Source organism: Ciconia boyciana, chromosome 8, assembly GCF_034638445.1.
Source record: "Ciconia boyciana chromosome 8, ASM3463844v1, whole genome shotgun sequence".
In the NCBI taxonomy this organism is placed as follows: domain Eukaryota; kingdom Metazoa; phylum Chordata; class Aves; order Ciconiiformes; family Ciconiidae; genus Ciconia; species Ciconia boyciana.
In genome coordinates this window covers 63343371-63364475 of record NC_132941.1, presented here as the reverse complement: position 1 = coordinate 63364475, position 21105 = coordinate 63343371, and the positions used below count along the sequence as shown (strand labels likewise).

Sequence of the window (21105 nt, the reverse complement as noted above, 5' to 3'; positions counted from 1 at the left end):
GCAGCATCTGCAGGGCTTTCCAAAAACATCCCCGTCCTCACAGAAACCTTCCTTCAGCACTTGTTCGATGGCACCTTCGCAACTCCCTTACGCCTTTCTGCTTGGAAGTGATACTGCTAAAGTTTGAAACCACCTTACTATGTGCTATCTGTGACCCACAGAGGTGGCTTCCCAGAGGTTTCCCCTCCATGCACCCCTGAAGCAGGATCAGTGCCAGTTTACAGCCCGCAGAGAGGGTGGCCCAGGGCCGCCGAGGAGTGGGGACCCCTGAGCCCCTTCAGAAAGGCACTGCGGGACCCCGGCTTTCCGGCTTGTAAAGCAGGGGTGATGGCTGGGACAGTAAATCTGTGGAAAATTTGAAGTGCTCAAGCAATAGCAATGGAAGTCCAAGAGAAAGACTGTCTTGTACTCGGAGGCTGGATTTTAGGGAGGCTGACAGGTCTTTTCATGCTTATGTTACAAGTCAGTACCAGCTTCAGGTAATAAACCTTTGTTCTCCTTATTCTTGACCTCATCCTCTGACTCCAGGACTCCCCTGGGCATCCAGAAGCATCCAACAGGGTCAGCAGGACCCTTGCCTGGTAGAGGGCTGCGTGGGCTGATGAATTGCTGCCGATTTCTCTTGCGTGTTTCCCTCGGACTGGCCCTGGATGGTTCAGACCTCCCCCGGTCTGTGGAGGGGAGGGATGATGCTGTTTGAAGCAGCGGGATGGTGATGAAACGGTGATGGAGATAACAGGTCTGTGCAGGCTAACCTTGTTGCTGACAGATCCTCATGTACTGCTTTTGTCCTGGGCAAAGCGTAGTAGCCAGTACTGCCGGTGCACCAGCAGTGCTCTGGTTTGGTTTTGGCTTCCATGGCTGAAAATCAGTTTGCCGGATTCAAGGTATTTTGCACAAAGGCCACCTAGATCCCTCTGTTAACTAACTTGCACCGCTCTTTAGCCAGGGAATGACAAATAGTAAGATGCAGCACTAACGGTATTAAACTGGGCATGAGATGCAGATTTTTTTCCTTATTTCTTGGATGAGGATTGTCTCTAGCTGTTGCTACTGCTGGCCATGACGATGGCAACTGGAAAGAGAAAAAAACAACTGCTCCAAGCCGTGGGCCACTGCATGCTCTGGAGATGGGGCATTGCACAGGTACGACCTGCCCTGCTTCACCGTGTCCCACAGCGGCACTTCCCCGTGCTCTGCAGGAGTCTGGGATGGGGGTGATGACGATACGGGGCTGCTTTTACCTATTTGGGTCAAACTGGGCAGGAGTAGGAGGTGGGCATCTCCAAGAAGATGTGAACCCTTCCAGCAAGCATGTGTCATTTCTGATGCTGAAAACTGGTTGATTTACACATCAAGAAAGAATTTGGCCCTTCGTTTCTGGGTGCTAGATGAGATCAGTGCAGCCTTGCTTTCCCCCAGTGCTTTGTGTTTGTTTTTGTGGTGCTGCCGCTGCTAAAGGCTATCAGCCTGTTTCTGGAGCCTCGTTCAATATACTCCGCATGGAAAGGCATGTTTCATTTTTAAGTTTAAAAAAAAAACCCCCACACACAAAAAACCAAACAAACATAAAACGCAGCGTGGCACAGATTAAATCCATTTGAGACAACTCAAAAAAAAACGCCGTATGTGCAAGTCAATAGGAGGAGGGGAGTGGAAGGGGGAAAAAAGCAACTGTGACATACACAAACCCTTTAGTGTGCATAGCATAAGATTTTTTGGCTGGCACTCACATGATTTTATTCAAGGGCTGGGAAAGAACTACGATTAGTTAAAAGCTTCGGCAAAGTCTGGAGGGAGTGCTCTGAAGAGTTGGGAGCCGCGCAGAGGTGACTGTAACTCCTCTCGCAATTTCAGACTATTCTTCTGTGGCTCAGGACAAAAGCCTTTTCTTTTCCCTCCGTGTTCAAAGAGACATTTGTCTTGAGATGTTGCAGCTGTGGGCCGCGGGATTGCTTGTTTGAAGATACCCCCTCGTAGACGAAAGGAGAGGCAACGCACTGAAAAGTGGTAGTATTTTATCGTGTGTGGGTTCCCCCCCTCCTCCTCCCTCCCTCCTCCTCCACTGCCATGTGTGGTTTTTAATAAGAAGAAGAATGTGGAGGCAACATTTTCCAGGCAAGGGGAAATTTCCTGTTTCTTTTCTGTTTGTTTAATAAAGTGTGTAGTTGACTGTAAAACTGTAGCTACTTTGTTGTGAACGGGTAATTCAGGCAAGTGTCAGGATCGCTTCTTGATGCACTTTTATGTACTGCGAGTGAACATGTTTAAAGCCTTTTTTTCTTCTTTTTTTTTTTTTTAATGCTGCGTGGCGTAGGCAACTGAGATTAGTAAGAATTAGGCAAATGGCTTCTGCTTTTGTTTCTGTGAGATAGTACCAGCCGTCTTGCGGTCACACAAAGACTGCCATTTAGCAGGGAGCATTCCCTAATTCTCTTGGCAGGGGTGCCATTGGGATCGGATACAAGTGGGTGGCAAGGGGAGGAGCGGCAGGAGAGGACAAGCAGGCTTTGTGTATTAAAAATGAAACAAAAGCACTTTATACGCGGGGCTGCGTGCAACAAGCGGCGCTGCCTGTGAGCCGGGGTGGAGTTTGAGTTCTCCCTGTGACTGCAAAACCTTTCTTTTTTTTCTATTTTTTTCTTTTCCATAAACCCTTCCTCCTCTCCCTCTTCCTTACCAAGCTCTCCCCGCAATGCTGGCGAGGGTCTGCGGGCAGCCGAAAACGCCTAAAAAAAATATATATCAAACAATATTTGCCACAACTTTGCAGGAACGGCTGGGGCTTTATCGGCAAAATCAGCTTCAGATGGTGGGGGAGGCACTGGATTTGTGAGGCTGTTGGGAGGGAGAGTTGATCCCACCCCAGCGCCAAGGAGAGCTGGTCCGCTGCCTCCTGCCCGTACCACCCCAGCTCGCTCTGCTGCCTGTGCCACCCTGGCTTGCTCTGCTGCCTGCTGCCCGTACCACCCTGGCTCGCTCTGCTGCCTGTACCACCCTGGCTTGCTCTGCTGCCTGCACCACCCTGGCTTGCTCTGCTGCCTGCTACCCGTACCATCCCGGCTCGCTCTGCTGCCTGCTGCCCATACCACCCCGGCTCACTCTGCTGCCTGCACCACCCTGGCTTGCTCTGCTGCCTGCTGCCCATACCATCCCGGCTTGCTCTGCTGCCTGCTGCCCACGCGCGGGGAGGCAGTGATGGGCTTGGTTTACACAGCATTGTGGCCTCGGTAGAGCGAGCCCGGTGGTTTTGGCAGAGCAAAAGGATTAATGGCTGAGATGTTTGATCAGAATTTAGGGGGGGAGTGTCTGGCTGTTTAATTACTTTCTGATCTGTGGCATACCTCGTTCTTAATGAAGCAGTTGCACGCAGAACAAACGTGCTGTATGAGCTTGGGTAAAAAGAAAAGCATACCAAGTTTAGCTTGGTTTTGTCTGCCCAAATGTTTTGGTTTGAATGTGTTTGTGCGGGTAGTAGGAACCAGGACGGTGAAGAATAGACGCAGTGGTGGAAAGGCAACAAGAGAGGCAGGCGAGGAAAATATACCATGGTTTAAGTTGCAAACTTGCCAATGGTTTTTATTAAAACGTAATTTCTATACATTATGCACTTCATCTCATATTGATATGCTTCAAAACTTCCCTTGTCAAGCTGAAGTAAATTCCCTCATTGAAGCAGGAGAAATGAGAGACATTCCTCTGGCTACCTCGCAGTTTCCAGCCAGTGTTCATCCTCCGCAACTGCACTTTTGTGTGCGGGCGAGGGTGACGTGCCTAAGAAGCCTGTGTCATCATGCACAATTACATCCCTAATCCTGAGCAAAGACACAGATGCCGTTTTAAAAAAAAAAAAGCTGTGTTTCGTTTGAGTTTCAAAGAAGCTTATGTAATGGCAGCATAATAAAACCGTTATTTTGGGCCTCGGATTAAATGTCAAGGTTTCGGATAACCCGTGGTTTTGTCTTCCATGTGCCATGCTTGCAGGAAGCCACCACCAGCCTCTCTTTGCCCACTGCCCTGCCCGAGGATAGTCCTGATCCCCGGTGGGCACCGAGCTCTGAGCTCAGCTTGCCCAGGCAGAGGCGTACAGCTGCACAGCAAGGGGACAGTGCCCATGGCCACCGGGGCTTGGGACCACCACAGCCACCTTGCCCCTGCATCAGATTCCTTTTTATTTACAGTCGTGGTGTGAGGCTGATAGGTGATGCTGTAAGCCTTGGAGATCATACTCGTTAGTAAGCGTTTAAGTCAGTGTTATAATTCACTCGCTTGTTAACCTGAGAAAATAATCTAGCTGCGGTATAGTGCTTCACATAAGGATTGTGTAAGCGCTCTGAGATTTGTACATGTTTTTATTCTTGCTTATCTGCTTATGGCAAGCTTCTTTGGGTTATCCAAATCGTCTCGGCACTCTACCCTGCCTACTGACAGTTGTACTTCCATCTGAATGAAATGCATGCAAACATAATGCGTTACTTCCAGTACGTGCTAATGGAGATCTCAGTAGGAAAGACGGAGAGAAGGACCCATTCCAAAAACGTTCATATGTAATGCTGAAAATCTTCAGTCAGGTCTGCTGGATTGCTTGGTTCTTCATTTCTTAAAGCAGATTCAATAAAACAGGAATGGAGAGCCATTAAACCCCCTCCGTTAAACCTGCCTGTTTCCATGGGGTTAATTTTTCCCATGCAAAATAAATGTAACTACGTGCGATCCCGCGTTTCACACGCAGCAGCGAAGATCCCTCCCTGGGGCGATGCTCTTGGTGCCGGCGCGGTCTGGGAGGCATCGCTTTGGCCCATAGTGCCCGCATCTGTCACATACGCATCAGCTGGTGGAGATCTTGCTAATACTTTACCCGACAGCAATCTGGACAAAAAGGCACATTTAATTTTCCCTTAAAAAAAAAAAGAAATCAGTGTGTTGCTCTTCTCATTAGTTTCTTTCCCTCATTGTCATTTTTCTGGCACGTGGGGCTGCAGTGACACAATTCCTGGTGCTGACCGCAGTCCAGAGGGCTGGAACGGTACCCAGCCCTCCGCGCGAGGGCCGGTGAAGGAGCCTCCCACTCTCGGCATTAGTCCGACTTACTCAAACGGTGCCACAGACAGTAGCGTGTGTTCTGTAACACTCCACGTGAGATGTTTGACCCCCCAAAATACCCAAAACCAACTCTATGGAGTTCCCTCAGCCAAGCCCCATGATTGTCCGGCTCACCAGCATCAGCAATTTCACTGTGAGTAAGTAGTGATACCTGTGATGTAGGGTGGCAGGGAAAAACGCTCTTACCCAGTAGTGAGGGCATTTACTGTGTCTGTTAGCCCCTCAATAAAAGGATCACACACCCGCTATGCTTAAAGGCGATACAGAGGTTGGCTGGTAGCCCTGGAAGGTTCTTGTGCAGAAGGGGGTTTTGGTAAGGAGAGGGGCTTCTCTGAGGCTGCTTGTGAGGGGGTTTGAAGGTTCGAACCCAAACCCTCCAGGCCTGGCCATCTCACGGCGCAGCAGCAGAAATAAGACACCGCTTTGTGCCCAGAACACGCGGTCCCCCGCACCTACGCTTTTCCCAGAAACTGCCTGGGTAGCTGAAAAAGATAACCGAGCTACTTTGTACAGTCCTAATGTAATAAATGCCCTTACTGAGTAGTAAAGGGAGGCATAGAAATTTCTAAGTGACTTGTCCAAAAATGAACCAGTTAATCCCCAGCAGAGCAATAAATAGGATATAAAAACCAGCCTTCTGCGGCCTTGCTGGTGATCGTTCCTTTCCTCACCTCAGCCTGGAAAACATGTCGTTGCGAAATGAGAAAAACGCAGCACAGCTGAACAGACCCCTGAATACAAACCGTTTCAAGGGAGCAGCCCGTGGCGAGGTGTGTGTACGCGTGAGTAGAGCAGTGTCCTGCACTGGCACGAGTGCGCTCGCTGCCGCGGCGGAGCGGGGGCTGCAGCCATTTCATCCTCTATATGCAGGTCCTTCACACTGGCTCCAGCCGCACACCCCAGAGCATCCTGCGGGACACGGGGATAGACCAGGTTTGGTTTTACAAAGTAAGCTGAGCTTTGCCGTTCCTACCTTGAATCCTTTTGTTAGTTGGTGATATAACAGAATATATGCCTGTATGCTAAAGAGGTCTTCGGTGTCCTGCTCTTTCTGTGATTTTCCAGTAATCCTTTTTTTTTTTTTGTGGATGTCTGTTTGGGCTTGTCTTTCTGAGGTGGTCAAAATGGTAAAGTCATTGCTTAAAAAAACAGACCAAGCGCCAGCGTACATCCGTGGAATGAAATCCCAGCCCTTCTGCAGGCAGGGGAAAAAAATTACTGCTGGCTTGGGTTTCGCTCCTAAGATGCTAAATAAAATGGTTGAAGAGGCCGGCAGCTCTGGCTTGGGCGGTGTGGTTGAAACGTGGCCTGTGTCGGTGAGGATCAGCACAGTGGATCCCCATAAAGTCACCGGTGGCTGAAATGGGGTTGTCCATCCCTGTCCTGGAGCAAGTCTCGCTGCGTTTTTCTCTCCGTCCGGGGCAAAACTGCAGCCGTACTCCCAGAGGGAAAACTGGACCTTGTGCTAAACTTCGCATTGCATTGCCATCATCCCTCGAAATTTGTTGTGCAAGCTGAAACCATGTGCCGCTGCTCCTCACCTGACACAGGAACCGTGCGCAGGTACCGCCGCTGCCGGGGGCACCTTCCCACTGCCGCTGGTGTAAAATCCACGCTAATTCTGCTTGCAGGTATTCGCCCTCAAATCATGAACGGCCCCATGCACCCCCGGCCCCTGGTGGCACTGCTGGACGGGAGGGACTGTACGGTGGAGATGCCCATTTTGAAGGACTTGGCGACGGTTGCATTCTGTGACGCACAATCAACTCAGGAGATTCATGAGAAGGTAATGTGAGCTGCGAGGGTGCGGGCGGGCCGGGCTGGAGGACGGTGTGCTCTGGCCTTCCTCTTCCAATTCTTCTTGAGAAAAAAGCGTACAAAGCTGCACTCGGAGACCATCAGCAGATAACATCAACAGAAGTCGCTGTAAATTAAAATTCAGCGAGGCTGTTTTAAAAGCCAGATGTTATTTTGGAATAAAAAGTCACCTTATCTCTTAGCATCAGGTTTTTTACATCAATATTACTAACGTTTCTCGTTTTTTTGAAGTCCGCTTGCTCGGTGCAGCAGTAACAGCACTCTGCACCTCCCTGGGGTGCGGTGCAGTTGCTCCGGCTTTGCCAACGCCATCCCGCGCTGCAGCCGATGGGTGTCCTTGGGTGCTGGCTGCACCTCAGCAGCTCATTTCTCCCCAGCAGTGAGCGGGTGAGGTTTGGGCACCGTGCAGGCAGATCCATGCAGTGTGGATGGGTGTTTGTGCTTGGAAGCTCAACTAATTGTAAATACTTGTTTTAAAAGTATTCTTTGTGCACGTGTAGATAACTCAAATGAGGTTTGAAGGGATCAGAAATCACTTCCAGGATCTGGGAAAGAGAACTAGAAATAGCATCAGTGCTGATCTGTGCAGTGCCTCAAATATTAAATGTGGAGGAAAGAGGATGGAGTTTTTTTATGAGAGAGACATTGATAGATGATAGATGAGCCTGTGTTGGAGAATTTGGGTAAGTCTTGGGTTTGCAGAGCACCAAAGGTAGCTTATGGTGAGCACCAATGAAGGTTTGAATCTCCATTGAAGGGGACGGAGTACAGCCTTACATGACTGTACAGCCTCACACAGATGTTTTTTAGGTACTCTTGAAAACATACAGGGAAGGTTAATGATGTGAACAGTGTGACAGGTATTTGTACTTCCAACATACAAAAGAAGGTCGAGGAGTTTGAACACAGTTATGTTCAAAAACAATAGATACTGCTGTAAAACCTAATTCCTTTTAAAAAGAATTACTGCTGGTTGGAAGCAGAGGGATTAGCAGATAACCACCTGGAAAAGGGTCTGGGTGAGCAACAGGCTCAGTTTTCCTCTGCCTTGTCTCCATGGATGTAACATCATAATTTTCAGATATCCATCCAGTGTGTTCCCAAAGGGAATGGCCTCGGTGTTGGTGGGTCACACCCCTAATAGCTTTGGTGACACCTGGAAGTGTCGGCTTGCACCGTGCCTGGGTCAGACAGTAGGTCAGCGGTAAAAATGTACCATTTACTGTGTAATATTCCTGATTCAGGAGCTGCAGGCATCCCCTGCAGATGTCCTGGTGGCTCCTGACATCTCTGTTCTGTTCCAGGTATTAAATGAAGCTGTTGGGGCGATGATGTACCACACCATCACACTGACTCGAGAAGATCTAGAGAAGTTCAAGGCCTTACGGGTCATTGTTCGAATAGGCAGTGGCTACGACAACATTGACATCAAAGCCGCGGGGGAGCTTGGTAGGTCTCAGCTCTGCACCCCGATTCCCTCCCACATCCCTCCGAGTATTTAAAATCAGCACAAGTACGCGCTGGTTCCCAGGGGAGCATGCTGGCAAGGTGGAGTTCCAGGCAGGACCTCCCAAAGGGTTGATTCAGCCCTTCACATTACAGGTGCGGTTTACATTTTTTGCATATAGAGAATATTACGACGAGAAGACTTGACCATGATGAAAACAAAATGATGCGGTTTTAGAAGGCCGCTTTTAGGCTCATACTGTGTTAAAACTGCCCCATCTGAGTCCCTTGTTCCCATGCTATCCCTAGTTCCAGGTGCCCCCCTTGTACTGACGGATATTGGTATGGCTGTTTTATTTCTGGCACAGGAGAGTTGATCTAGCTTTAGAAAAAATTGGAGGAAGGGTGTTTTATTACATTTCGTTAAGCAAGATTAGTCTCTTGATCTGACCTGGTTCTTGGAGTCAAGCTCATGCCACTGGGAGGGTGACATGTTGGACGGTGGAGCAGGAATTGTGCGTTGAGTTGTTGCTGCCTCCTTTGCCATCTCATCGAAGGTGCTTCAGGAACTGGAAAAAGAGATTTACTGTAGGGTCATGTTATGTGGAGTGCCAAAATACGGAGGGCCACATTTTCAGAAAGGAGCCCCTATGTCCAGCTGTGGGATTTTTCTGCATGCCCAGGTTCAGGGGGATGTGTGTAGGCTGTGTTGTGTGGCTGTCAGACAGTGCTGGGGCCACCTGATTTCCGGACTGGTTTGGATGGTCACAGAGACCTTTGGCAATCTGCACACCCCCAACTGTGAGAGCTCAATTGTATCCGTGATTTTAGCAGCTGAGTTACAACCATTTTTGATCAGCTGATCCTAAGATTCAGTCTATCAAGCAGTCCTACAATAGTGTTTAGGATATCTTGTATTAAAGGTTATCTCTGGGGAAGTGAAGAATAACAGCCATTTCACGTGAGCCATTTTACAAGGATAATTGCGATAAGAGAGTTTCAAATAGTCATTCCTAAAAAAGCAATTCTCAATATAGTGAATTATTTTTTTCGAGAGGAGAACAGTGTCTTCTCAATGTAATGGTTTCTTCATGTTTTTAACTCTTATTGTTATTATCCATTATAACAATGTTCTGAGGCTTTGAACATCAAGAAAGGAAAAATATAACGAATGAAGTAATGGGATACTGCAGTATAATCTTTCTTTTTATACTTGGCAAATTGGGTGGCCAAATGATGTGGTTTCGAGTAGAAAATGTAATGACTACCCACAAATGTAGCGTAAAGTTTAATTGGTATTGCTTTCCATAAGGTAGTTTTTAAACTGTGCAGTCAATAAATGACCAGTGTCTAAACACAGTGCCTGGCCACGCGCTATCAGCCGCCTGTGCCTTGCTGGCCGGCCTGGCTGGACCAGTTTTGACCTACCAGAAGACACCCCAGAACAAAATGCTGGTGTTGAACCATCCGCTGTGGGTATTTAACGCCCAGTGCCGGCAGCTCCTGTTCCTGGGGGCACAGCAATAAATAACAGCGTAAGAAGCTCGTGGGAAAGGCGGCCCGGTTTCCTCCAGCTCTATAAGCAAGCGGTCCATCAGAAAAGGGACAAGTGCTGGCTTGGTGATGGGTTGGTGATGGGGACCCTCAGCGGAGCTGCAGGCGGATGGGGAGCGCTGCCAGAGCCACCCATCGCCTTCCAGCCTTCTTGTCTCTTCTCTTCCCCCGTGAGCAACCACGGCCTCTGCCTACAAATGGGCAGGAGCAGTTGTCTGATACTTAAACATGTCATCTTCTTGGGAAACCCTCCCTTCCCCTTCACTGGGGGCTTGGGCAGGCGGTCAGCCTGGTTTCTGGGCTGTACCCGAGTCCCTGAGGTAAATCAGAATCTGTGGAAGAGATGGGGAACATAAAATGAGACAACATCCGCTTTAGGAGCTCGCGGGGACCAGAGCATCGTGTCCCTGTCACCTGAAAGGTAGAGGAGGTGGACAGTGTTTTCAGGGGCTGGTTGGCGGTGGATTTTTTCTCTCTGTAGGGTCAGTCAGTTTTCTCCCAGTTTCTGTAGGTCTTTCAAACAGCCACAGGGTGGAAACAGTTTTAAAAACAGAAAAGCAAGTTCCTGGGAGCAAGGAGGTTGGCAGGGGGATGGGAAACAGATTTTCGGGTTTGAATCAGTGCCCCTCACAGTGAAAGGGGATTTTTCTGAATATCTTATTCTGTCTTTATCTCCTTACTTTTTCATGGTTTCTACTCAAAGGCCCCAGTCCAATAAAGTGCTTAAATACACATCCATCTTTAAATGTGTGTTTAAATCGCATTGAATCCGGTGGGATATAAGCATGGCCTTAACTGCTCTGCTGAATAGAAGTGAAATGAAGCACACCCTTACACGCGTTACTGAGCCAGAGCCTGGATGGGGCAATGACTGGGGAGGCATTTTCTGGGAACATAATACTTGCAGCTCCGAGCAAGGACGCAGTGGGTTAAAATGATCCTTTTGTGGCAAAGGAACAAAAGGTCCATTACTGAGACTTGCACCGGGGCAGGCAGGGGTGTGCAGCTGTGGTGATGCCGGGGTAGAAGAGCTGCTCCGGCACAGCCGTGCCCCCTGCCCTTCCAAAATTTTGGGAAAGCCTCCTAATTTTGTGGCAGGAGCGATCAGTTCCTCCTGCAGGAGCGTGGGTGGAGTGTCTGTGGCAGGTAGAGGCTTACCAAGGGGTGTCTTGAGTCGACTGTTTTGGCACTTGGTGGTGGAAGGAGGAGCTGACCCTGCCACGCCGACCTGGTGCACCATCCTGCTCGAGTGCACCCAATTATTGGTCCCTAAATAATTTAATGGTTGAACAGTCTTATTGGGGAAAAGGAGTGACTTCTGCCAGTGTGATTTAAGTAGCTTTTAAGGTAGATTAAACTAAACAATAATAAGCCTTTCTATTGCAAACCAAACCTTTGCTGCTGGAGTTACTGCTGCATAGCTATCGCACTTGAAGTCTGCACTTGTCCTTACTCCAGAGCGATGCCGAGGTGTAGGGGACCCCTGAGCATTACTAGTCACGGTAATGAGATTTTTGCAGAGATTTCAGGCTGCTGTACATAAACCGTGCACGTCCTGGGAAAACATTACTCCAAATGCTTAAAAAATGATGGGCTGGGTGGGAGATGTGAGGGTGAAGGGCCAGGAACCCCTCTGCTTTGCTGTGGTGTGGGTGGCCGGGGCTGCCCCCCCTGAGCCACGGTTGTGCTTTGTGGTGTTGCCTCTGCAGGGATTGCCGTCTGCAACATCCCTTCAGCCGCCGTGGAGGAGACGGCCGACTCCACCGTCTGCCATGTCCTCAACCTTTACCGGCGAAACACGTGGCTCTACCAGGCACTGCGGGAAGGCACACGGGTGCAGAGTGTGGAGCAGATCCGGGAGGTGGCCTCCGGCGCTGCCCGCATCAGGGGGGAGACGCTCGGCCTCATCGGCTTTGGTAAGTTGGCGAAGGGCAGGCAGCCTGCGAATGGTGCATGGAGTGCTGCCGGCCCCACGTTCAGCCTTTGAAGAAGACTCCGTGCCATTTCCCTGCCCTAGGAAGGACCTAAAATGAGCATTTTCAAACCCAGAACCACCACAGTGGACCGGTGTGAATGTAACGCTGATTTTTCGGGGAAGGAGCTGTATTTTGTGAGCCTTCGCTGAGCCCTCGGAGGAGTGCTGGTGAAACCTGGCAGTGCCCCAGGAGGGACCACACCTGGTAGTGCTGTCGTCCTCTCCCAAAAAAACCCCATCCCTGAGCCACAGCTACACCAACCCAACTCTTTCTGAGCCATTCTGTCCTGCGCGGTGGCAGGGCCTTGTGAAACAGTTTGTCTTCAGTTCACCCGTAGGTATGGAGAGTTTCAGTATCAGAGGTAGCATCAGCACCTCTGCTGACAGCCCTCTGGTATATCCCTTTTGGGAGCAAAGTCCAGCTATCACAGATGGTTCAGGAGGTGCCTTCAGGCAGCAGAAGCTCACCCGGCACTTGGTGGCCAGACACATGCAAAGTGACAGAAGCGTGAGCAGAAGAGATTTGGTGAGGTGCCAGTTTAGAGAGCAGTTCTGGCTGCTGGAGGGTGGCTGCCGGCAAGAGAGTGCCGGCCGGGAGCCGGACCACAAATGTTGCAGCAGTATTTCCACTCACTTTCTGTGCAGCAGCCATTTTCCCCACTTGCTTCATGCTGTTGTCTTGCAAAGCCCCAGGCTAATTAGTGCAAAAAGCTGGCATATAAGCGTGTTTAAATGGGGAAACTGAGGCAAGGCGGGTGGGTGAGGTTAGAGCAGGAGACCGGGTTAGCCCAGGTCTGTCTGGCAGGGCCAGGGCGAGGGCAGCAGCACGTTGCCCGGCTGTGTGCTCGCAGCTGGACGTCCGTGCAGGCACCCAGCTGATGTCCCCCAGTCAACCACGCATCTCTGGTGCATCGGGACAGCGTCAGGTTGTGCACGCACGGGAGAACGTTGCTGTGCATCGCTAACCAGGGACGTGCTGGGCTGCCACGCTGCTGCTAGCTGGAAAAATTAACAGATAAATAAATAATTGAGGCTTGGCACACAGGGCACACGGAGCCTGTGCAGCCCATGGCAGGGACAGGCAGGGGGGTCTCCAGCAACACCACAGACGTCCTTCCCCAGCACAGCGGCTGCAGTAGTGCTGTGCTTCCGAGCCACGACAGTTGTCTTCGACATGCCCAATTAACCAGCCGTTCAGCGAGAGGCTGAAAAACCTATCGCAAACAAGTTGCCTAAAAAAGGCGGTGCTTTTTTCTTTCCTTTTTTGGCTTTTCTTGGTAGACACAGCGCCGCAGAGGAGTGTTTCTCTGCAATGTCCAGAGCTGCACATCAGTGGGGCTGAGCCACACGTTGGGCCTTCCCCACCAGACCTGCATGGCCATGCATGGTGCCACGTGTTCGAATGGCCATGAGCCAGAAGGTGCCTAATGGCCTCACGCTTCATTTTGTTCGGTTTTTGGTTTGTTTTTTTTTTTTTAAATTTTAACACAAGCATCTCACATGTGCTAGAGCCAAGCACAGCCCTCCCTGTGCAAGGTGGCCTGGGTTTGCCCTCCAGTCAGCATCCCTTCAGGCGGAGCCCAGGAGATCCCAGGGGACCCCCACGGCAGTCCCCGGGCCAGGCTGGGGGGTCAGGCCACAGGGCAGCTCAGCCGCGTGGAGCCGGGGCAGTGGGAATCAGTTAAGTTAACCCCTCTTTCCTTCGCACACAGGTCGCACTGCGCAGGCGGTTGCGGTCCGAGCCAAGGCGTTCGGCTTCAACGTGATATTTTATGACCCGTACCTGCAGGATGGGATAGAGAGGTCCCTGGGAGTCCAGCGGGTCTACACGCTCCAGGACCTGCTCTATCAGAGCGACTGTGTCTCGTTGCACTGTAACCTTAACGAACATAACCACCACCTTATCAACGACTTCACGATTAAGCAGGTAATCTGCCTCGCGCACATGACCGAGGAGAGTGCTCTGCTCTTCAGTGGGCAACTGCCAAGCATCAGTGCTGGCCGTGGGTCCCTCTGTGGTCATGGCCACAGCGAGCCAGTGCCTTAGTGCCTATGGGCTACCTCTGAAATTGGTGGCACCCAACAGCCCATCTGTCTCCCCATGGTGTTTACCGGGGGGTAGTGTGCTACCAGGGAAGCAAGCCCTACGCCTGTGGTGTGGAGGTGACGGTGGGAGCGGGTTTTGTTTGCCGATACCAGCCAGAACTGGGCTTTCTATAGAAAACCCACACGCACCAGGATGGGGATTGCTCTGGGGCAGGAGCACAGCTGCTCAGCATGAAAAACGGGGTGCAGTCCTGGCCGGCGGCGCCCCGGGGCACCTGCTGCTGCGTCAGGGCAGGAGTAGGACCCAGTCACTGCTCCAAGCTCACTCTCATCTCTCTCTCCCCGGCTGCTGCCAGATGAGGCAGGGAGCGTTCCTGGTGAACACGGCGCGCGGGGGGCTAGTGGACGAGAAGGCCTTAACTCAAGCCCTGAAGGAGGGACGGATACGAGGGGCTGCGCTTGACGTGCACGAGTCTGAACCGTTTAGGTAAAGCTCTGGCTTTTTCTTGGGTTGCCATCTGTAGCAGCGTGGCTGGGGGGGTACACAGCACCCACACACCTTGTCACACAACCCCAGCACTGGGGGACAGTCCTGCTGGTTTGAGAAAAGGCCCGGCACCTTGCAGCGTCCATCGGGCATGGGCTGGCACCAGGGTTACAGGTGTTTGAAGGGGCATTGGGGGCTTAGAACAGCCTGTATTTAAAAAAAAAAAAAAGGGCACTCACTAGTCCACAAGAACAAATTTACTGCGTTGAGTGTTGGGCATTTTTGCCCGCAGGCTGCTGCTGCTAGCTGGGAAGGGGTTGGTTATAAGTGAGAGTGCAGCTCCTCTCACCGCAGATTGGGGATGAGGGTAGCACTAGTAGGTTGCTTGTGTTTTCAGAAACAATTTTAAAAAAAAAGAAAGTGTGCTCCTACAAAGGGGGAACCCCCATGTCCACCCCCTCCCGCCTTGTGCTGGGTGACCTGCAACCTGTCCCCGCATCTCCACACTGCTGCAGAGCCACCCCAGGCGTTTATTCCTGTGGGAACATTATGAGCAACCACCCCGTAGGTTGGTTTTGCAGCCCTGTTGGCTCTTTTTTTGGTGCATTTTCAGTTTGCGCCCTGCACTGGAGCCGTGCTTCCTCCCCAGTGTTTCTGTGGCCATTTCGGACTGGGAGGATGCTGTTGGGCTCCTTCCAGCCCAGGTGCCACAGGCGAGGGGCTGGGGACCGAGGCTTGCATATGCAGAGGGCAGGCCACTAGCCTTTTGCCATTCGTAACCTATATTATTCTCTTTTTAAACATTCATTAACCTTTCTTTCTTTTTCTCCCTGCTCCAAGTTTTGCTCAAGGCCCGTTGAAAGATGCTCCTAATTTAATCTGTACTCCACACACCGCTTGGTACAGCGAGCAGGCGTCACTAGAGATGCGAGAAGCTGCTGCTACTGAAATACGGCGTGCGATCACAGGTACCCAGCCCTGCGAAGAAGCTGGGGTTAGCTCACGTGTGCGCCTGGAATGTGAGCCAGGAGGGGCAGAGACAGGGCTTTGCCCTACCCATGTCTCAGCAGGAGACTGGGAAAGGGGTCTGACCCTGATTTTCTTCCCAGCAAGAGCTGAGAAACCAAACTTTACTTTTCTCTCATCTGGGCATGTTTGTGGTTGGGAGGGGATTTTCTGTGGGTTTTGGGTGTTTAAATCAATGGGGCACTTGTGCAGCATGGCAAAGACTAGTGTCCACGACTGGGAAGAAAAGGACAGTGAAGCAATAGTCGCTGCCCCTTTTAATGGTGCTAACCCAAAAGATGGTGCAGACCGTAGCCGACTGCACACCAAAATCAAATCCCAAAGCGGTGAAGCCACCTCTGTCCAACTCTTGCTGTAACTGAGCTTGCTCCAAGGCGGTGGGCAAGATACTCCAGCAAACGGGTGGTTCTCTTGTCCTAAAAATTGCCCCCCTAGTTAACGTGGAAGGCATAGTTCCACGTCTGGCTAGCCCCTGCTTTGAAAGCAGTGGGCTCAAGGGAGCAGCTTTCCTGAAAGCAGAGAGTTGGGACTGAGAGTAGGAAGCTGGTGTCCAACCCTGCACCTTGGCACAGCCAAAACGTTCTCCTGAAACAAGGGATATGGGATTTTTTTCCCCATCCTTTAGACTAACAAATACAGTGAAATGGAAAAATTGTAGTTTATTAGAGGGTGATAAAGCTAGGACTCGGCTGACACACGCTTACCTTTATTACCAACTCCAGGGCGCATCCCAGAAAGCCTAAGAAACTGCGTGAATAAGGAATTCTTTGTCACAACAGCTCCGTGGTCAGTAATAGATCAGCAAGCAATTCATCCAGAGCTCAATGGTGCCACGTACAGGTAAGCCAGAGAACAGGACCGCCGCAGCCAGCTCCCCTGCAGACGTACGGGTTGGGGTGCCAGCTCTAAAGTGAGCGTGAAAGCCCAAGCCACAAGTTCTGCATTGGCTCAGCCGGTGACTGCGAAGTCCCCTTCCTTGGGGACTAGTAGTCACACCGCTGGGATTACTAACGCTGCTTGATTTATGCATGGGTTTATAAAGCCTCCCATTTGGAAAGCCTTCATTCTGGTGGGCCAGCACTCACTTGTGTGGCATCTCCGTAAGTGCCAGGACCCCAGACCCGTAAACAAGCAGGACGTTAACTTCGAAACTGAAGAAGCGATTGCAGATTTGCGCTGCACTTCTGTCCGTGCACTGCCTGCTTGGGCTGTGAGCCTGGGCCAGCTTGTGGGTTAATGAGCCAGTATAAAACCTCCAGCTATAGGTCCATAGTCAGGTGGCCTAATTTCCGCCTAAATCCCTGAGATTAGGGTTCCTTATTGCTCCACTCTGGATGGCTCCAAGCGCACTGATAGGAGACGGTAGGCATGAGGACTCAGCTAGAGCACGGGCAGCCTTCAGCATATCACCATTGCCAAAAATACTCCGAGACACAAAAAAAACCTGTGGGGCACATCAGGTCATGTTCCAGGGCAGCAGTGGGCAGGAGCGCATCCGGCAGCAGAGCCCGTGAGAGGGCAGGGCCCTGAGCAACGCATGTGCCATGGCCCTGCCTGCTCCCAACTGCCTGCAGCTCACAGGCAGCGATTGCTCGCTTTGACTGGCAGAACGCATAGACTGAAACATCCAAACCTGGTGAAAGCATCCCCCTTGGTCCTGCTCCCGACTGCTCCGAAGCACGTGAGCAACGCCATTACTCTGGGGACAAGCCTTGGCTTCCAGGCTTAACCTCTGCCTCTGCAGGTGCTTCATCCTTGCTAAGCTCCTCGGGAGCCGTGGCCTCCGTGCCCCTGTAAGCTGGCAGCTGGGCTCAGCTCACCACCTTCACAGGCAGGTAAAACCTCCCTTCCCCTCCCGGCTTCCCCCTCCGCCTTTCCCTAAGGCGGTGGCAGCAGCAGGGAGGTGCTCGTGGCTGGGTCCCTCAGTCCCCACACATCCAACAGATGGAGGGCTTTGGTCTCGTTGCCCCCCACATCACGCCGTCCCTGTGGGCAGCTCAAGAAATTCTCATCTCATCTCCTTTCTCAAACTCAGTGTCATTTCTTGGAATACGTATCACTCACCCTGCTCTTAGAAAGGAAGACGGACTAGTTCCAACCCCATTTTTTAGCTGTGCTCTCTGGTTACATGAGGAAGATGCAGCTCACCAGCTCACCTTCCAACTTACAAACCAGATGTAGGTGTTCAAAGGTATTCACACGCAGGGATGATTTCAGTCAGCATGCTAGCGTTTGGCATTTCAGAGAGCATTCAAAATGATTCCTTAACCAATTCAAGAAATTCTTTTCAAAAGAGAAAGGTTGTCTCATGGCTCAACAAGCAGTTAGAAGGTACAGAACAAGACGCAGCCCCGGTATCATAGTGGACGCTTACCCAAGACGTGCGTCCAACCTGTACACCTCACCATGGTCGTGCGGGAATGTTTATAGCCGTTGCGGATTTACCCAGCAAAGGCCAGTCTAGAGCTCTGTAGGAAGAGGTGCAAGGAAAAGACCTGACAATAAAAAGGAGCAGGGAAAGAAACAGAAGAGCAGAGAGACATCGGTGTCACGAAGGCAAAGCAGCGTTACAGGCGCAGGGATGACAGCCACCACCCTTCTGTGCGCATCGAATGCTGCACTAGGGTTTACAGAAACAAAACACAAATGGGTGCAGAAAGGGAGCGGATGGGTTCCTGAGAGCGCTGCTCAGTAACTGCTATTCAGCACATCAGCTCAGATACTGCTGCTGCTGTCCTGGTGTCCAGTGAATGAGCTGCAAAAAAACCCAAACTGACTCTTGGAGAGGATTACTCGCTCTCGTCTGTACGTTACCTGTCCCTTGTACTTAGCTTCTAGTCTGACGTGGTTCCTTTGGGCAAGGGCATTTGGTTTATGCTAAAGGAAATTAATTTGTGCCCATCTATTAATGGGATACTAGGAGTCTGCCTCAGCTTACAGGCATCAAGCACAGCTTTTTTGGAAAAGCACTCAAAGCAAGTGATTTCTGCTCAAAGAAAAGAAAGATTTTGTTTTAAAGAAAGCCAAGGGCTTCGGTATTGCTGACAAGAAACTTCAGTGTCAGGCATAAAGGTTTCCATTAACTCAAATCTTCTAGGAGATACTGGCTCCGACCCAGGGGGTTTATGCTCAGCTTTCCCCACTGCAGGATCAGGGCCTGCAGAACAGAAAAGCGACATTCTCCTGCCAAGAAGAGTCCGTGTAGCTGGCTGCTGTATTTATACCTGTTGTTTTCTTCTCCCTCAGCTGACGGGCAAAATTATTTGTCTCCTCATGCAGTTGAGCACCAGGAAATTGTTCCTATAGGTCATGGTATCACATCTCTAGTATGTACTTTTAGTATTAAAAGCGTCGAATTCAGGCAAACAATGCAAAAAAGGATTAGAACAATCTGACTCTATCATCATCTTCCTCATCTCTCCTCTATCACTGGAGTGTTTGGGGTTTTTACATGTATGAAAAAGTACTCTATGTAAATAAAACCTATTTCCTCCCCTTTCAAAGCATAAACTGTACTGGCTCAAGTAGTTCCAGCACTCAAATACTCTGTTAGTCACAGCTTGCTCAAGGGTTAAAACCAAAGTAAAACAAAACAAAACAACGAAAAACCTTATGTACACAAGTTTTGGTTGCAAAGTTTGCGTGATGCCGTTGCTCACAAATCTCTGCTTTGAGCTTGGGCATTAAGGCTACACCAGTGCTAGTTTCACATAATTCTGACTGTAACAAGTTAAGCTCATGAGGCGACAGCGTCAGCGTTTATTGCCGTTGACTGTCAGTGCTTCCACACAAGTGGAAAGATGAAGCTGCCAGGAGGGAAGGCGGGGAGGAGGGGTTACGCACATTAAATGAAAAATCGCAGTTTTGACCCACAGACCTTTGTAATTTAAAAGAAAAACTGAACTCGGCTCTAGTAGAGAAGTGGAATCTCTTTGCCGTGTGTTTTCTCCAGAGCCTCTGCAATGGTGGTTGGGCGATTCGCGCTGCCTGTGGCGAGCTCTGACGTGACAAACCTGCCTCTCTCTGTCCCCTCTCCCAGGTATCCACCCGGGATGGTCAGTGTCGCACCGGGAGGAATACCGGCAGCTATGGAGGGCATCATTCCCGGAGGCATCCCTGTTACTCACAATCTTCCCACAGTAGCACATCCTTCCCAAGCTCCATCTCCTAACCAGCCCACAAAACACGGGGACAACAGGGAACATCCCAACGAGCAATAGCAGATAATTTAAAAATCATTCAATAAACTTGGGACCAAGAGACATTGGAAAAGAAGTTGTACATGAACTAAAAAAGAATTTGATACGAAATTTGTAATGTTGATTTTGGACAGACGCATCATTGATGTTCCAGTGTTAACGACAAAGTGATAGCAGTCAAGACTGGGGAGAAGCCCTGAAGAAGTCACCTGCTTACTGAAGCGCTGAAAACTAGGATGTGATACATTAATGATCAACTTCTGTTATTGTGTGTTAAGTTTCCTTCATCTGTGCATCAATCACATGAATAAAAATAGATTTTTTTTTTCCCCCCTCAATTCCTTGGGAAGAACAGGGCTTTGTACCTGTTTTCAAACCACTGCATTAAGCAATCCTTACAGAGTTAACATAGAAATGTAAGAGGAAACCATTATGTGGCTTCAGCCCTTTCCTTACTCTTGTATCTGGTTACCTCTTCTAACGGGAGGCATCAGTACTGGCTTAGAAGTGGAAGAAAAAAAAAAAAAAATAATCCTTTTTGCAGTCTCACAGGGCCAGTGACGTGTAACAGAAGTTCTCCTGCCAGGTTTAAGTTCTAGCCATTCCAGCCGGGATCCGTGGGATGGGGAGGGCAGAAAGGGCTCCTGGCAACGGCTGCTGCCCTCCCCGGCTGACGAAAAAAAACAGTCTCTTCTCTGCCCAACACACTGAATAAAGTAGCTGTGCATTCACCTACGCCCCGCAATGATGCAAAGGAAAAAAAAAAAAAAAAAGAAAAAAAAAGAAGAAAGTATTAAGTTTCACACACTATTTGTACTCAAATATATTTTCTCAGTTTTAAATCTGCAGCTATTTTATCAAGTGGAAAAAGTCTTGAGCTGGAAAGGGTTCAAGAATAATGTTGCATTTCCTTATGTCTCAGGAAACACTTTTTATGGTAACTTGTCAGACTGTCTATGAACAAAACCCACTTTTTTAGACATTGATAAAAGTCTTCTTTTCTTCACGTGATATTTTATACAAGAACACTTCAAAATGTGTTATTAGATGTGACTGATTTTAACAAATCCTATTAGATTTGTATCAACTAGTTACATGTTATATTCATAGTCTTTTGTGAATCATCGCCTTTTTGTTTTTTAAAAGATGGCCTATTTTGAGCCTTTGTATGGGTACATTCCTGTTTCTGTGACAAAAAAAATCTTAAGCTGTCCCAAACAGAAAAAAAAAAAAACCAATGGCTATCAGAAGTATGTTTTGTTTTAGTGTGTTACCGTTATTGTATTTGTTTATTGTAAAGGTGGACATTTAGCGTTCAGTGCAGTTTTCAATAAAAAGTGATAAAATTTCTATAATTTCTGAAAGGTAAGAGCTCTCGCTGCAATCTGACTACCGCTTTAAGTTGAAGACATTGAGAATGCACAGTAAGGTATAGAAACGCAACTCTGTTT

The 21105-nt window shown here is 49.7% G+C and overlaps 1 protein-coding gene across 11 annotated transcripts in view; it reads left to right on the top strand.

The window, feature by feature from the left end:
- Nucleotides 1–21009, top strand: part of CTBP2 (C-terminal binding protein 2) — a 145751-nt gene extending 124742 nt beyond the window's left edge. For 7 of the 11 annotated variants that reach the window (XM_072871378.1, XM_072871377.1, XM_072871379.1 and 4 more), the window contains 8 exons: nucleotides 6735–6889; nucleotides 8226–8370; nucleotides 11631–11837; nucleotides 13609–13823; nucleotides 14299–14429; nucleotides 15270–15397; nucleotides 16178–16295; nucleotides 19495–21009. In XM_072871378.1, the coding sequence (XP_072727479.1) occupies nucleotides 6735–6889; nucleotides 8226–8370; nucleotides 11631–11837; nucleotides 13609–13823; nucleotides 14299–14429; nucleotides 15270–15397; nucleotides 16178–16295; nucleotides 19495–19675 (1280 nt within the window). In that variant the 3' untranslated portion in view covers nucleotides 19676–21009. Of the gene's footprint in view, nucleotides 1–1805; nucleotides 2119–5803; nucleotides 5874–5973; nucleotides 6052–6734; nucleotides 6890–8225; nucleotides 8371–11630; nucleotides 11838–13608; nucleotides 13824–14298; nucleotides 14430–15269; nucleotides 15398–16177; nucleotides 16296–19494 lie in introns of those variants that run through there. The other 4 variants (XM_072871381.1, XM_072871376.1, XM_072871380.1 and 1 more) reach the window with 4 other exon arrangements.
- Nucleotides 21010–21105: the final 96 nt, after the last annotated feature.